The sequence below is a fragment of the Oncorhynchus nerka genome, linkage group LG3 (assembly GCF_034236695.1).
Source record: "Oncorhynchus nerka isolate Pitt River linkage group LG3, Oner_Uvic_2.0, whole genome shotgun sequence".
In the NCBI taxonomy this organism is placed as follows: domain Eukaryota; kingdom Metazoa; phylum Chordata; class Actinopteri; order Salmoniformes; family Salmonidae; genus Oncorhynchus; species Oncorhynchus nerka.
The window spans coordinates 38,014,998-38,031,166 of record NC_088398.1 but is presented as its reverse complement, the minus strand read 5'-3'; the positions used below and the strand labels follow the sequence as shown (position 1 = coordinate 38,031,166).

General features: G+C 43.2%; 1 protein-coding gene across 1 annotated transcript in view; it reads right to left on the bottom strand.

Moving 5' to 3' along the window:
- LOC115107590 (striated muscle preferentially expressed protein kinase-like) overlaps nucleotides 1-16,169 on the bottom strand; it is a 138,175-nt gene that overhangs the window by 71,613 nt on the left and 50,393 nt on the right. Inside the window, 2 exon segments of the mRNA XM_029631020.2 lie at nucleotides 5,457-5,545; nucleotides 5,894-6,060. Of these exon segments, the coding sequence (XP_029486880.2) occupies nucleotides 5,457-5,545; nucleotides 5,894-6,060 (256 nt within the window).

Below are 16,169 nucleotides of genomic sequence, written 5' to 3'. Positions count from 1 at the left end.
GAACAGACAGAGGAAAAGCCTGGCTCCGCCACACAAGGTTGCCTTCAAGCAGGGGTCTGGGGGAAGATGGGCAGGCAATTTGGCTCAACAGTATATCCCCACTACTGCTGATCCCTCTCTTTTGCTGGACACAGGGAACAAGTGGAGACAAAGTGACCAACCTGGCCACAGTATAGGCAGTGCCTAGTGCAGATTCGTCTTTGCCTCTCCCACAGAGAGAGACGGGCCGCGGCCGAGCTGCATGGGTTCAGGATCTGGACGAGCCTGGGGATGGGATGCAGTCGGAGAAGGAGATCAAGGCAATGAAGCAGATGTTATGGGACATGCAACCTTATCTACCAAATCAAATCAAAATCAAATTAATTTATATCGCCCTTCGTACATCAGCTGATATCTCAAAGTGCTGTACAGAAACCCAGCCTAAAAACCCAAACAGCAAGCAATGCAGGTGTAGAAGCACGTGGTGTAGAAGAAGGTGTAGAAGCTCCCTCCAATGCTCACGGAGACGGTAGTCAATGCGGATAGCGAGAGAGATGAGTTCATCAAGTCTATCAGGCTCATCCCTGGACACCAACTCACCCTTGAGGGTCTCAGTGAGCGCGTTCCAGAATGCTCCCTGAAGGTCTCCTCATTCCAGCCTCTCTCAAGGGCCAGATTGTACTTTTAGAACCCAAGAGCAGACGAGGACGAGGAAACTGTGATGAAATAACCAAGGTATTTATTGGAACACAGGGGAAGATGGAGTGCAGGTCAGGGGAAGCTCGGGAGGGTTGCTGGAGATCAGGTGCGGAGGCTGAGGCTGGGGTGAGAGGGTTTGAGACAGGGTAAGCAGGTCCGGGGCGGAATCCAAGGGAGTAGTAGAGTGGGGGATCTAGAACAATGTAACAGGGTGATGAGACGTGGGACAGGGACCAGAGTCAGAGCGGGCAGAACTGTAGCGGATAGGAAAACAGGCACAGCAGGGTAACAGGATCTGAATAGTAACAAAAGCTAGAAGCGTAGACTGACTGAGCAGAGATTACAATCTGCCAGTGTGGAAGTGGAAGGACTGAGTATTTGTAGAGGTCTTGATTATGGAACGGGTTGCAGCTAGTGTGGATCTGCTCTGACTCCAGCACACCTGTCTCCGTCCACACAATCACACACACAGAGAGAGAGAGAGAGAGAGAGGGAGAGTGAGATAGCACAGGGGAAGTGGCGGCAGGTCAAGGAGACACTGGATGGGCACTAGAGGGCGTGGCAGGAGCAGATGTGACACAGGTCCTAGCTAGGATACTAAAATGTTGATGTCAGGCTTTGGTTTTTAAAGCTTGACAATGAATAACAAAAAAACAAAACCTGCAACAAAACACAATGCAAAAAAGAAACATGTAGGCAACATTTGAGCAGGTCCTAGGTATGCTATTCAACTACAATTTATTTTGAGTGGACCATACAGAAATGCATCTATGCAGTGCAAAAAAATGAAAAACATGTTTTAAGTTTAAATGCTAAAACAACCTATACATTTTTGTTATTTGGAGTTATTTAATACTTTTTGATTATGGTTGCAGCATATTATGCACATCTGCAAACATAGCAGCAAAGGCTGGACAAATATTATTTATCTCTTTTGTTTATCGCTGTGCACAAGAACACCAAGGTAACCTGCCTAAATTACTACCAACTCATTGCACTCACGTCTGCAGTCATGAAGTGCTTTGAACAACACCATTATCCCCAAAATCCTAGACCCACTCCAATTTGCATACCAACCCAACAGATCCACAGATGACGCAATCTCTATTTCACTACACACTGCCCTTTCCCACCTGGACAAAAGGAACACCTATGTGAGAATACTATTAATTGACTACAGCTCAGCGTTCAACACCATAGTGTCCTCAAAGCTCATTACTAAGATAAGGACCCTGGGACTAAACTAGAGGTCGACCGATTAATCGGAATGGCCGATTAATTAGGGCAGATTTCAAGTTTTCATGACAATCAGAAATCAGTATTTTTGGGCACCGATATTTTTTATATTTTTTTATACCTTTATTTAACTAGGCAAGTCAGTTAAGAACACATTCTTATTTTCAATGACGGCCTAGGAACGGTGGGTTAACTGCCTTGTTCAGGGGCAGAACGACAGATTTTCACCTTGTCAGCTCGGGGGATCCAATATTGCAACCTTACAGTTAACTAGTCCAACGCTCTAACCACCTGCCTCTCATTGCACTCCATGAGGAGCCTGCCTGTTACGCGAATGCAGTAGAAGCCAAGGTACGTTGCTAGCTAGCATTAAATGTATCTTATAAAAAACAATCAATCAATCATAATCACTAGTTATAACTACACATGGTTGATGATATTACTCATTTATCAAGCGTGTCCTGCGTTGCATATAATCGATGCAACGCTGGGGGATGATTTAACAAAAGCGCATTTGCGAAAAAAGCACAATCGTTGGACGACTGTACCTAACCATAAACACCAACGCCTTTCTTAAAATCAATACACAGAAGTATATATATTTAAACCTGCATATTTAGCTAAAAGAAATCCAGGTTAGCAGACAATAGTAACCAGGTGAAATTGTCTAATTTATTTCACTGAAATAATAAACGTTTTGTTTTCGAAATGATAGTTTCCGGATTCGACCATATTAATGACCAAAGGCTCATATTTGTTATTTGTGTTATTATGTTAAAATTAAGTCTATGATTTGATAGAGCAGTTTGACTGAGCGATGGTAGGCAGCAGCAGGCTCGTAAGCATTCATTCAAACAGCACTTTTGTGCGTTTTGCCAGCAGCTCTTCAAAAGCACAGCGCTGTTTATGACTTCAAGCCTATCAGCCTAATGGCTAGTGTAACCGATGTGAAATGGCTAGCTAGTTAGCTGGGTGTGCGCTAATAGCGTTTCAAACGTCACTCGCTCTGAGACTTGGAGTAGTTATTCCCCTTGCTCCGCGGGTTTTGTGGAGCGATGGGTAACGCTGCTTCGAGTGTGGCTGTTGTCGATGTGTTCCTGGTTCGAGCCCAGGTAGGGGCGAGGAGAGGGACGGAAGCTATACTGTTACACTGGAAATACTATAGTGCCTATAAGAACATCCAATAGTCAAATGTATACGAAATAGAAATGGTATAGAGAGAAATAGCCCAATAAATACTATATTAACTACAACCTAAAACCTCTTACCTTGGAATATTGAAGTCTCATGTTAAAAGGAACCACCAACTTTCATATGTTCTCATGTTCTGAGCAAGGAACTCAAACGTTAGCTTTTTTACATGGCACATATTGCCCTTTTACTTCTCCAACACATTGTTTTTGAATTATTTAAAACAAATTGAACAATTTTCATTATTTATTTGAGGCTAAATGGATTTTTATTTATGTATCATATTAAGTTAAAATAAGTGTTCATTCAGTATTGTAGTAATTGTCATTTAAAAAATCGTCCGATTAATCGGTATCGGCTTTTTTGGTCCTCCAATAATCGGTATTGGTGTTGAAAAATCATAATCGGTCGACCTCTAGACTAAACACCTGCCTTTGTAACTGGATTCTGGAATTCCTGGCGGGCCGCGCGCAGGTGGTAAGGGTAGGTAACAACATCTGCCACGCTGATCCTCAACACAGGAGCCCCTCAGGGTTCGTGCTCAGTCCCCTCCTGTACTCCCTGTTCACCCATGACTGCATGGCCAAGCACGACTCCACCATCATTAAATTTGCCGACGACACAACAGTGGTAGGCCTGATCACCGACAACGACGAGACAGCCTATAGGGAGGAAGTCAGAGACCTGGCAGTGTGGTGTCAGGATAACAGCCTCTCCCTCAACGTGATCAAGAAAACAGAGATGATTGTGGACTACAGGAAAAGGAGGGCCGAGCACGCCCCCATTCTCATCGACTGGGCTGTAGCGGAGCAGGTTGAGAGCTTCAAGTTCCTTGGTGTCCACATCACCAACAAACTGTTATGGTCCAAACACATCAAGACAGTCATGAAAAAGGGCACGACAATGCCTATTCCCCCTCAGGAGACGGAAAATATTTGGCATGGGTCCTCAGATTCATGACCCGCCAAACCACTCTTCTTAACACCTTGTTCAATTGACGACCGAATTCAGCCTGCAGACGCACTGGCCCCCACTAGGAGTTGTTAAAACGCAATGACAAAAGTAAAGCCCCCCTGGCCAAACCCTCCCCTAACCCGAACAACGCTGGGCCAATTGTGCCCCGCCCTATTGGTCTCCCGGTCACAGCCAGTTGTGACACAGCCTGGGATCGAACCTGGGTCTGTAGTGATGCCTCAACACAGTGCCTTAGACCGCTGCTCCACTCTGTAGGCCCAGTGCTATATTTATTCATAAATAAATAAATATGGGTCGCAGAGTTGCACATTAAAAAACAAAACAAATAGGCTAAGTCTGGTCCGCAAGTTAACATTTTTATATGGCCCGTGCACTGATTGAGTTTGACACCCCTGAGCTAGCGTATCTATGTATGTAACTATCTATTTATTTATCAAGCTAAAAAGATGCCATCTAACATTAGCTAGCTAGCTAGCTAGCTAGCTTGCTATGCTTGACTTGAATGACTGTTATACACAGTTAGCCTATCTCTTAGTTGTCAATCAAATGTATTTGGCATCGAGCAAAAGGGTGGGCAGGCAGGCAAGTTCCCATTCAGTTGTCAAAACGTGGGTTGGTACATGCATGCATTGGCAGGCAAGCTGCAGAACAACAAGCAGGCTACTATTCCCAATTGTTTATCAGTGCAATTCTGACAGCCACCTAGCTGAAAAAGTTTGAAATGGTTTCTCTAATGTTCCCTTGTTATATTTTAGCTGATCTCGCTCTGGCTAGCATTTGTTTTTGATCTTGTTGTTGTTAATGTGCATAGGTAACTGAAGGAGAGAGAGCAAACCTTTTCATGGTTGTTTGTGAAGTTTCCAAATGTAAGAGGACTGCAGTGGCATTTACATACATGCAGAAATCCATTTAGGTGCATTTTGTGGCTTTTTGTTGTTGCTACTGCAACAGGGTGACTTTCCAGCCCAATTCAAAGTGAATGATGGCAGGCCCGTGTGGCAAATGGCTTATTTGCATATAGGCGTACTGTAGCTCTGATTGGCTATGGCTATGGCACCGGTCTGCGTGGACTCCTGTCCTGGACATATGTTTTTATTCAGTTTTATTTGCTGCAGTGTCTATTAATTTTGCAAACGTACGGCCGCTTTCCCACTCTATATTGCTATAGAATTTTCACAAATGCCTTACTATATATATATTCCCCCAAATTCTATGAATTTATGCTTCTCAGAAAATACATATTTTTAAAGTGTTATATTCTTCCTGGGGGTGTATATGAACAGATTTGAATAAGATTTAATCTGGCTAAAATGCTGTCAGTTCCACATTAAACAAAGAGAAATGAGTTGAGGATTTGATGGAGTCAGGAAACCTACCAATAAAGCATGGGTTTGGGCTGCCCACTTATTCGGACAGACATGGTGACCTGTTGACCTTCAATGACCTCTTGATCATTCATAGTTACCTGTTAAAAAGGATGATGAGCCAGTTTGAAATTGGAACGGAGAACACAGACTAATTTCCACGCTGTAACTTTTAAAATGTAAACTACACTAACTGGAACATCCAATGCATGCTGGTTGAGGTGAATCACCATACGCAGTGCCTTCAGATTTAGTTAGAAGCAACTTATAGATTCAATCAATTTCCAGTGTATTGCAATACCAATAAAAAAAAGTTTGAACAAAATATAGTTGCAAAATATCAAACTGATCCCTTTGCCCCAAGTTTACCACATCAAGGTCCTACAGTATAATGGAAAGTCAACGAAAGCCAGGTGATAGGCACCAGAGAAGCAGCGTTATAGTCTCACCTGGAAGGCAGGAGGCTCCTTGAATCGAGTGTCAATTATCTTCCTGGGCTCTGGGCTTCCAAAGTCCATGCCTTCCTCCAGTGGGCTGAGGTACTCTTCATCAGATGTGATAGGGCTGCTGATGTCCCTAGGAACACAAATGGTCCCCTGCAGCTCCTGCATAGGCTCTGTCAAATACACATTATAATCAGATAAAGAATAAAATAGGAAATATACTTGACTTTCCATGTTGTGATCACAGTATCTGGAGAACCCACCTCCGAAGGTGAACAAGGCTTTACTTTTATTGTGTCAGTTAAATGTCATTAGGAAATGTGGAATCCAGTCCAAAAAAACAGATATAATCAACCATGAATAGTAAACATAGAAAGGTTTTGCTCTCTCAATTTAATGTGCTTTATTGGCATGGGAGACATAGGTTAACATTGCCAAAGCAAGTGAAGCAGATAATATACAAAAGTGAAATAAAAAATTTAAATGAACAGTAAACATTACTCTCACAGAAGTTCCAAAAGAATAAACACATTTCAAATGTCATATTATGTATATATATAGTGTATTCAGTGTCGTAACGATGTGCAAATGGTTAAAGTACAAACGGGAAATTAAATTAAACATAAACATGGGTTGTATTAACAATGGTGTTTGTTCTTTACTGGTGGCACTTTTCTTGTGGCAACAGGTCACAAATCATGCTGCTGTGATGACACACTGTGGTATTTCACCCATTAGATATGGGAGTTTATCAAAATGGTGGTTGCTTCCAAATTCTTTGTGGATCAGTGTAATCTGAGGGAAATATGTGTCTCTGATATGATAATACATTTTGCAGGAGGTTAAGAAGTGCAGCTCAGTTTCCACCTCATTTTGTGGGCAATGTGCACATAGCCTGTCTTCTCTTGAGAGCCAGGTCTGCCTACTACGGCCTTTCTCAATAGCATAGTCAAAGCTTTCCTTAAGGTTGGGTCAGTCACAGTGGTCAGGTATTCTGCCACATTGTACTCTCTGTTTAGGACCAAACAGCATTCTAGTTTGCTCTGAATTTTTGTTAATTCTTTCCAATGTGTCAAGTTATTATCTTTTTGTTTTCTTGTGATTTGTTTGGGTCTAATTGTGTTGCTGTCCTGGGGCTCTGTGTGGTCAGTTTGGGAACAGAGCCCTAGGACCAGCATGCTTAGGGGACTCATCTCCAGGTTCATCTCTCTGTAGGTGTTGGCTTTATTATGGAAGATTTGGGAATCCTTTTAGGTGGCTGTAGAATTTAGCGTATCTTTTCTGGATTTTGATAATTAGCGGTTATCGGCCTGATTCTGCTCTGCATGCATTATTTTGTGTTTTACATTGTACACAAGAGGATATTTTTGCAGAATTCTGCATGCAGCATACAAAGTCTCAATTTGGTGTTTGTCCCATTTGATGAATTCTTGGTTGGTGAGTGGACCCCAGACCTCACAACCATAAAGGGCAATGGGTTCTATAACTGATTCAGGTATTTTTAACCAGATCCTAATTGGTATGGCGAATTTTATGTTAATTTTGATGGCATAGAAGGCCCTTCTTGCCTTGTCTCTCAGATCGTTCACAGCTTTGTGGAAGTTACCTGTGGTGCTAATGTTTAGGTCAAGGTACATGTATGTATAGTTTTTTGTGTGCTCTAGAGCAACGGTGTCACGGCTGGCTGAAGGACTGGACCAAGGTGCAGCATGGTAAGCGTAAATTTTTTCTTTATTCAAATGGCGCCGACAAATGAAGAACATAAACCAAACCGTGAAGCTTTGGGCTATGTGCCCTGAACAAAGACAAAGTTAACTTCCCACAAAACAGGTGGGGGAAAAGGGTACTTAAGTATGGTTCTCAATCAGAGACAACGATAGACAGCTGTCCCTGATTGAGAACCATACCAGGCCAAGACATAGAAATACAAAACATAGAAAAAAAGGACATAGAATGCCCACCCTAGTCCCACCCTGGCCTAACCAAAATAGAGAATAAAAAGCCTCTCTATGGCCAGGGCGTGACAGTATCCCCCCCAAAGGTGCGGACTCCGGCCGCAAAACCTGACTTTAAAGGGGCGGGTCTGGGTGGGCCTTCTGACGGCGGCGGCTCGGGTGCGGGACGTGGACCCCGCTCCACCTCAGTCTTGGCCCACTTAGGTGGTGACTCTGGAGCCGTGACCCTCGCAGCGGGCCCCGGACTGAAGACCCTCGTAGAGGGCGCCACTGGACTGACTCTGGCGGCTCCGGACAGGAGGGAGACTCTGGCGGCTCCGGACAGGAGGGAGACTCTGGCGGCTCCGGACAGGAGGGAGACTCTGGCGGCTCCGGACAGGAGGGAGACTCTGGCGGCTCCGGACAGGAAGCAGGCACAAGACTCACCGGGCTGGGGAGACACACATAAGACCTGGCTCTGGGAGCAGGCACAGGACTCACCGGGCTGGGGAGACATCCAGGAGGCCTCTTCCTTGGTCGAGGCACCGGATACACTGGGCCGTGGAGGCGCACTGGTGGCCTCGAGCACAGAGCTGGTCTCACCCGTTCTGGCTGGATGCCAGCTTCCATCCGGCAAATGCGGGACGCTGGCACCGAGCACACCGGTCTGTGAATGCTCCACCTCGACACCGTGAGCATCACCCCATAGCACGGGGCCTGACCAGTCCCATGCTCTCCACGGTAAGCACGGGGAGTTGAGTCAGGTCTGCTTCCTGACTCTGCCACAATCCCTGTGTACCCCCACCCAAACCTTTTTTGGGGCTGCTTCTCAGGCTTCCTTGCCAGCCGTGTTCCCACATACCGCTGGTTCCTTTCTCCGGCTGCCTCTGCTCTCCTAGCTGCCTCCACCTGCTCCCATGGAAGGCGATCCCTTCCCGCCAGGATCTCCTCCCATGTGTAGACTCCCTTGCCGTCCAGAACGTCCTCCCATGGCCAGGAGTCCACCTTGCCATGCTGCTTGGTCCGTTGATGGTGGGAAGTTCTGTCACGGCTGGCTGAAGGACTGGACCAAGGTGCAGCATGGTAAGCATACATTTTTTCTTTATTCAAAATGACGCCGACAAATGAAGAACATAAACCAAACCGTGACGCTTTGGGCAATGTGCCCTGAACAAAGACAAACTTCCCACAAAACAGGTGGGGGAAAAGGGTACCTAAGTATGGTTCTCAATCAGAGACAACGATAGACAGCTGTCTCTGATTGAGAACCATACCAGGCCAAGACATGGAAATACAAAACATAGAAAAAAGGACATAGAATGTCCACCCTAGTCACACTCTGGCCTAACCAAAATAGAGAATAAAAAGCCTCTCTATGGCCAGGGCGTGACAAACGGTGTCGAGATGGAATTTGTATTTGTGGTCCTGGCGACTGGACCTTTTTTGGAACACCATTATTTTGGTCTTATTGAGATTTACTGTCAGGGCCCAGGTCTGGCAGAACCTGTGCAGAAGATATAGGTGCTGCTGTAGGCCCTCTTTGGTTGGTGACTGAAGCACCAGATCATTAGCAAACAGTAGACATTCATCTTCAGATTCTAGTAGGGTGAGGCCGTGTTCGCAGACTGTTCTAGTGCCCTCGCCAATTCGTCAATATGTTGAAGAGGGTGGGACTTAAGCTGCATCCCTGTCTCACCCCACGGCCCTGTGGGAAGAAGTGTGTGTTTTTTTTGCCAATTTGAACCACACACGTGTTGTTTGTGTACATGGATTTTTCCCCAACACCACTTTCCATCAATTTGTATAGCAGGACCTCATGCCAAATGGAGTCAATGGCTTTTTTGAAATCAACAAAGCATGAGAAAATGTTGCCTTTGTTTTGGGTTTGTTTGTTTGTCAATTAGGGTGTGCAGGGAGAAAAAGTGGTCTGTCATACGATCATTTTGTAAAAAGCAAATTTGACATTTACTCAGTACATTGTTTTCACATTTTCACATGGGCATATCCCACACGTTAGTTATTGGGGTCAAATTTATCTCCACTTTTGTGGATTGGGGTGATCAGTCCTTGGTTCCAAATATTGGGGAAGATGTCAGAGCTAAGGATGATGTTAATCTAGGGTATGTGAGACAGTAGGTAGCGTCCCACCTCTTCAACAGACAGTGAAACTGCAGGGCGCCAAATTCAAAACAACAGAAATACCATAATTACAATTCCTCAAACATACATGTATTTTACACCATGTTAACCTCTTCCTTCTACCCTCTACTTTTTTGAACATTCTGTTAAAAATCGCGCAACATTTCAGCGCCCTGTTACTCATGCCAGGAATATAGTATATGCATTTGTCTGTGTGGATAGAAAACACTCAGACGTTTATAAAACTGGTTAAATCACTGCTGTGGCTTTACCAGAACGGCATTTACATCGAAAAGCACAGGAAAAACTGATCACTGAAAATGGGAAAATATATCCATGCGCTACTTGAACCCATTGATAAAGGTGAACCACAATTAATTGACTGAGGTTGCAGTACCTACAGCTTCCACACGGTGTCTAGAGTCTTGTCATTTCCCTTCGAGTTTTTTCTTGGTCAAACACATGCAGGGCACCCGTATTTCCTCAGGTCTAGGACCGGATATTTTCGTTGAGTTTCTAGCTAATGATCTTTACATCGCCTCCTGATGAATTTTATCGCTTATTAACGTTTACTAATACCTAAAGTTGCATTACAAACGTATTTCGAAGTGTTTTGTGAAAGTTTATCGTCGACTTTTTGAATTTTAAAAAATGACGTTACGTTTTGAAACGATGTTTTTTTCGTTTATCACACAGTCTACATATAACGATATCTAGGCTTTATATGGACCGATTTAATCGAAATAAAGACCCAAATAGTGTTTATGGGACATCTAGGAGTGCCAACAAAGAAGATGGTGAAAGGTAATGACTGTTTTCTATTTTATTGTGCGGTTTGTGTAACGCCGAAATGCTAATTATTTTGTTTACGTCCCCTGCGGGTCTTTTGGGGTGTTACATGCTATCAGATAATAGCTTCTCATGCTTTCGCCGAAAAGCATTTTAAAAATCTGACTTGTTGCCTGGATTCACAACGAGTGTAGCTTTAATTCGATACCCTGCATGTGTATTTTAATGAACGTTTGAGTTTTAACTAATACTATTAGCATTTAGCGTAGCGCATTTGCATTTCCAGAGCTCTAGTTGGGACGCAAGCGTCCCGAGTAGAAGCAAGAGGTTAAAGATACACTTGTTGTAAATCTAGCCACAGTGTCCGATTTCAAAAAGGCTTTACGACGAAAGCAAACCAAACGATTATGTTAGGTGGGTGCCTATTCACAGAATAACACAGCCATTTTTCCAGCCAAAGAGAGGATTCACAAAAAGCAGAAATATAGACAAAATTAATCACTAACCTTTGATGATCTTCATCAGATGACACTCATAGGACTTCATGTTACACAATACATGTATGTTTTGTTATGTTCGGTTCATATTTATATCCAAAAATCTGAGTTTACATTGGTGCCTTACATTCAGAAGTTCCAAAACATCCTTAGATTTTGCAGAGAGCCACATCAATTTACAGGAATACTCATAATAAACATTGCTAAAAGATACAACTGTTATGCATGGAATTTTAGATGCACTTCTCCTTAATGCAACCGCTGGGTCAGATTTCAAATAACCTTTACGGAAAAAGCAAACCATGCAATAATCTGATTCGGCGCTCAGAGCCCAATCAAGACACAAATATATCCGCTATATTATGCAGTCAACAAAAGTCATAAATAGCATTATAAATCTTCACTTACCTTTGCTGATCTTCGTCGGAATGCACTCCCAGGACTCCCAGGAAGTAATGTTTGTTTTGTTCGGTAATGTCCATCATTTATGTCCAAATAGTTACTTTTGTTAGCGCATTTGGTAAACAAATCCAAAGTCACGAAGCGCGTTCACTAAAAGCAGATGAAATATAAAAAAGTTACGTAACAGTCAGTAGAAACATGTCAAACGATGTGTTGAATCAATCTTTAGGATGTTTTTAACATACATCTTCAATAGCGTTTCAACCGGAGAATTCCATTGTCTTCAGAAGTGCGATGGAACAGAGCTCCCTCTCATGTGAACGCGCATGGTCAGCTCATGGGAGACCTTACTCATTCCCTACTCCTTCGGCCCCACCTCACAGTAGAAGCATCAGACAAGGTTCTAAAGACTGTTGACATCTAGTGGAAGGCTTAGGAAGTGCAACATCACCAATATCCCACTGCATCTTCAATAGGAGCGGAGTTGAAAATCGACCAACCTCAGATATCCCACTTCCTGGTTGGATTTTTTTCTCAGGTTTTTGCCTGCTATATGAGTTCTGTTATACTCACAGACATCATTCAAACATTTTTAAAAACAAAAAAATAGTATTTCCTATCCACATATACGAATAATATGCATATTCTAGCTTTTATGGCTTTGTAGCAGGCCATTTACTCTGGCATACTTTTCATCCGGATGTGAAAATACTGCCCCCTACCCCAAAGAAGTTAAAGATTTTAAGTATGGCCAATTGGAATTTGTTGTCTGTATATTTTATCATTTCATTGAGGATACCATCAACACCACAGGCTTTTTTGGTTGGAGGGTTTTTATTTTGTCCTGTAGTTAATTTAAGGTAATTGGATAATCCAGTGGGTTCTGGTAGTCTTTAAGAGTTGATTCTAAGATTTGTACTTGATCATGTACAGTTGAAGTCGGAAGTTTACATACACTTAGGTTGGAGTCTTTAAAACTTGTTTTTCTACCACTCCACAAATGTCTTGTTAACAAACTATAGTTTTGGCAAGTCGGTTATGACATCTACTTTGTGCATGACACAAGTAATTTTTCCAACAATCGCTTACAGACATTATTTCACTGTATCACAATTCCAGTGGGTCAGAAGTTTACATACACCAAGTTGATTGTGCCTCTAAACAGCTTGGGAAATTCCACAAAATGATGTAATGGCTTTAGAAGCTTCAGATAGGCTAATTGACATCATTTGAGTCAATTGGAGGTGTACCTGCGAATGTATTTCAAGGCCTACCTTCAGACTCAGTGCCTCTTTGCTTGACATCATGGGAATATCAAAAGAAATCAACCAAGACCTCAGATAAAAAAAAAATGTTAGACCTCCACAAGTCAGATTCATCCTTGGGAGCAATTTCCAAATGCCTGAAGGCACCACGGTCATCTGTACAAACAATAGGACCGCTCAGCCGTCATACCGCTCAGGAAGGAGAAGTGTTCTGTCTCCTAGAGATGAACGTACTTTGGTGCAAAAAGTGCAAATAAAACCCAGAACAACAGCAAAGGACCTTGTGAAGATGCTGGAGGAAACAGGTACAAAAGTATCTATATCCACAGTAAAACGAGTCCTATATCGACATAACCTGAAAGGCCGCTCAGCAATGAAGAAGCCACTGCTCCAAAACCACCATAAAAAAGCCAGACTACGGTTTGCAACTGCACATGGGGACAAAGATCGTACTTTTTGGAGAAATGTCCTCTGGTCTGATGAAACAAAAATAGAACTATTTGTCCATAATGACCATCGTTATGTTCCAACAGTGAAGCACGGGGGTGACAGTTGTGTTGTGGGGGAGCTTTGCTGCAGGAGGGACTGGTGCACTTCACAAAATAGAGGACATCATGAGGTAGGAAAATTATGTGGATATATTGAAGCAACATCTCAAGACATCAATCAGGAAGTTAAAGCTTTTTCACAAATGGGTCTTCCAAATGGACAATGACCCAAGAATACTTCCAAAGTTGTGGCAAAATGGCTTAAGGACAACAAAGTTGAGGTATTGGAGTGGCGATCACAAAGCCCTTACCTCAATCCCATAGAAAATGTGTGGGAGGAAATGAAAAAGTTTGTGCGAGAAAGGCCTACAAACCTGACTCAGTTACACCAGTTCTGTCAGGAGGAATGGGCCAAAATTCACCCAACTTATTGTGGGAAGCTTGTGGGGGGCTACCTGAAACGTTTGACCTAAGTTAAACAATTTAAAGGTAATGCTACTAAATACTAATTGAGTGTATGTAAACTTCTGACCCACTGGGAATGTGATGAAATAAATAAAAGCTGAAATAAATCCTAATATTCTGACATTTCACATTCTTAAAATAAAGTGGTGATCCTAACTGACCTAAGACAGTGAATTGTTACTCGGAGTAAATGTCAGGAATTGTGAAAAACTGAGTTTAAATGTATTTGGCTAAGGTGCATGTAAACTTCCAACTTCAGCTGTTTATCTTTTTGCTGTTTGTTCTTTGTTATAGAGCCAAAAAGTTTGGATAAGTGGTTTACCCATACATCTTCATTTTGGATAGATAATTACTTGTGTTGTTGTTTGTTTAGTGTTTTCACATTTTCCCAGAAGTGGTTAAAGTCTGTGGATTCTTCATTGCATTGAGCTGATTTCTGACGTGCTGTTCCTTCTTTTCCCGTAGTGCATTTCTGTATTGTTTTAGTGATACACCATAGTGAAGTCATAGACTCAGGTTTATGTCTATATGTTTTTGGATGGACAGGTTTCTCAATTTCTTTCTTTGGTTTTTGCATTCTTCATTGTTGTTCATTTTCTTCGGTTTTCTGTTTGAAATTCTTAAATTTGACAGGGAGGCTGAGACGTCAAATATACTCTTTAGATGTTCTACTGCCAAGTTTACATCTTCACTATTACAGTGGAACGTTTTGTCCAGGAAGTTGTCTTAAAGGGATTGAATTTGTTGTTGACTAATTGTTTTTTGATAGGTTTCCACACTACATTCCTTCCATCTATATCATTTCTTAATATTACTCAGTTCCTTTGGCTTTGATGCCTCATGATTTAGTATTGCTCTGCTGAAGTAGACTGCGATTTTGCTGTGATTGAATAGGGGTGTCAGTGGGCTAACTGAACGCGCTGAGAGACTCTAGGTTGAGCTATAGGTGTACCTACCATAGGAGTCCCCTCGAAGCTTACCATTGACTATGTACATTTTTTTATTTATTTTTATTTTACCTTTATTTAACCAGGCAAGTCTTATTTTCAATGACGGCCTAGGAACAGTGGGTTAACTGCCTGTTCACCTTGTCAGCTCGGGGGTTTGAACTTGCAACCTTCCGGTTACTAGTCCAACTCTCTAACCACAAGGCTACCCATTCCCATGGTGTGACAAGAGCTGCAGGATTTGTGACCCGTTTTTGTTGGTTATGATGTCATAGTTGTGCCTAGGGTGGCATATGGGGGAGGGAATGCTGTCACCTCCAGGCAAGTGTTTGTCCTCCTGTGTGCTGAGGGTGTCAGGTTCTGGCATTTAGGTCCCCACAGACTAGTACATGTCCCTGGGCCTGGAAATGACTGATTTCCCCCTCCAGGATGGAGAAGCTGTCTTCATTAAAGTATGGGGATTCTAATGGGGGGGATATAGTTAGCACACAGTAGGACATTTTTCTCTGTTAAGATAATTTCCTTTTGAATATCTAGCCAATTGTAAAAATGTTCCTCTTTTGATTAATTTAATAGAGTGAGTTAGGTCTGCTCTATACCAAATTTGCATACCCCTTGAGTCCCTTCCTTGTTTCACACCTGGTAGTTTGGTGGATGGGACTACCAGCTCTCTGTAACCTAGAGGGCAACCAGTGGGTCCGTCTCCTCTATACCATTTTTCTTGTAGGATGACAATGTTTGTATTTCAGATGTATTTGATGAAGTCCAGGTTCTTGCTCTTTAGGCCAAAGGCAGAGGACCTCAAGCCTTGGATATTAAAGGATCAGATAGTGAGAGCTTTGTGTTCCATAAAGTGTCCAGTGTTGTTGGTCATGTGGTTTGAACCTGCTGAGCATCTGGTACATCTGGTATTCTGGTATTCCATTGGCTTGGGCTAGGCCTAAATTGGGGTGTGGGGATGGTTGACTTTGGGGGGGGGGTTGATTGGTTGGAGTGGGGGTATGGATGTGTCTGGTGGTGTTGTGGTCTGGATGTAGGCCCTCTCGGCATGGGTCCTTATGTGTAAGTCCATGGGGGGGGGGGGGGGGGGGGCTGAAAAGTGGGTGCTCAGAAGGGGTGGGATCCCTGGGCTTGGGGTTCTTTGTCTGTCCCGCTGTGTTGTCGACGCTACGGTCTGGGGTGCACTGTTCTGCTGTGGTGTCGAGACTTTTGTTGGGCGCTGAGGTGAGCCTTTCTGCTGGCTTCTCTGTGGGGGTGGCTACCTCTCTAATGGGTTGTTCTCTGTCACACACCATTCCCCTCAGCCTCTCCTCCAGCAGTCTGATCCTCTCCTCTAGTGCTCTGTTCTTCTCCTGC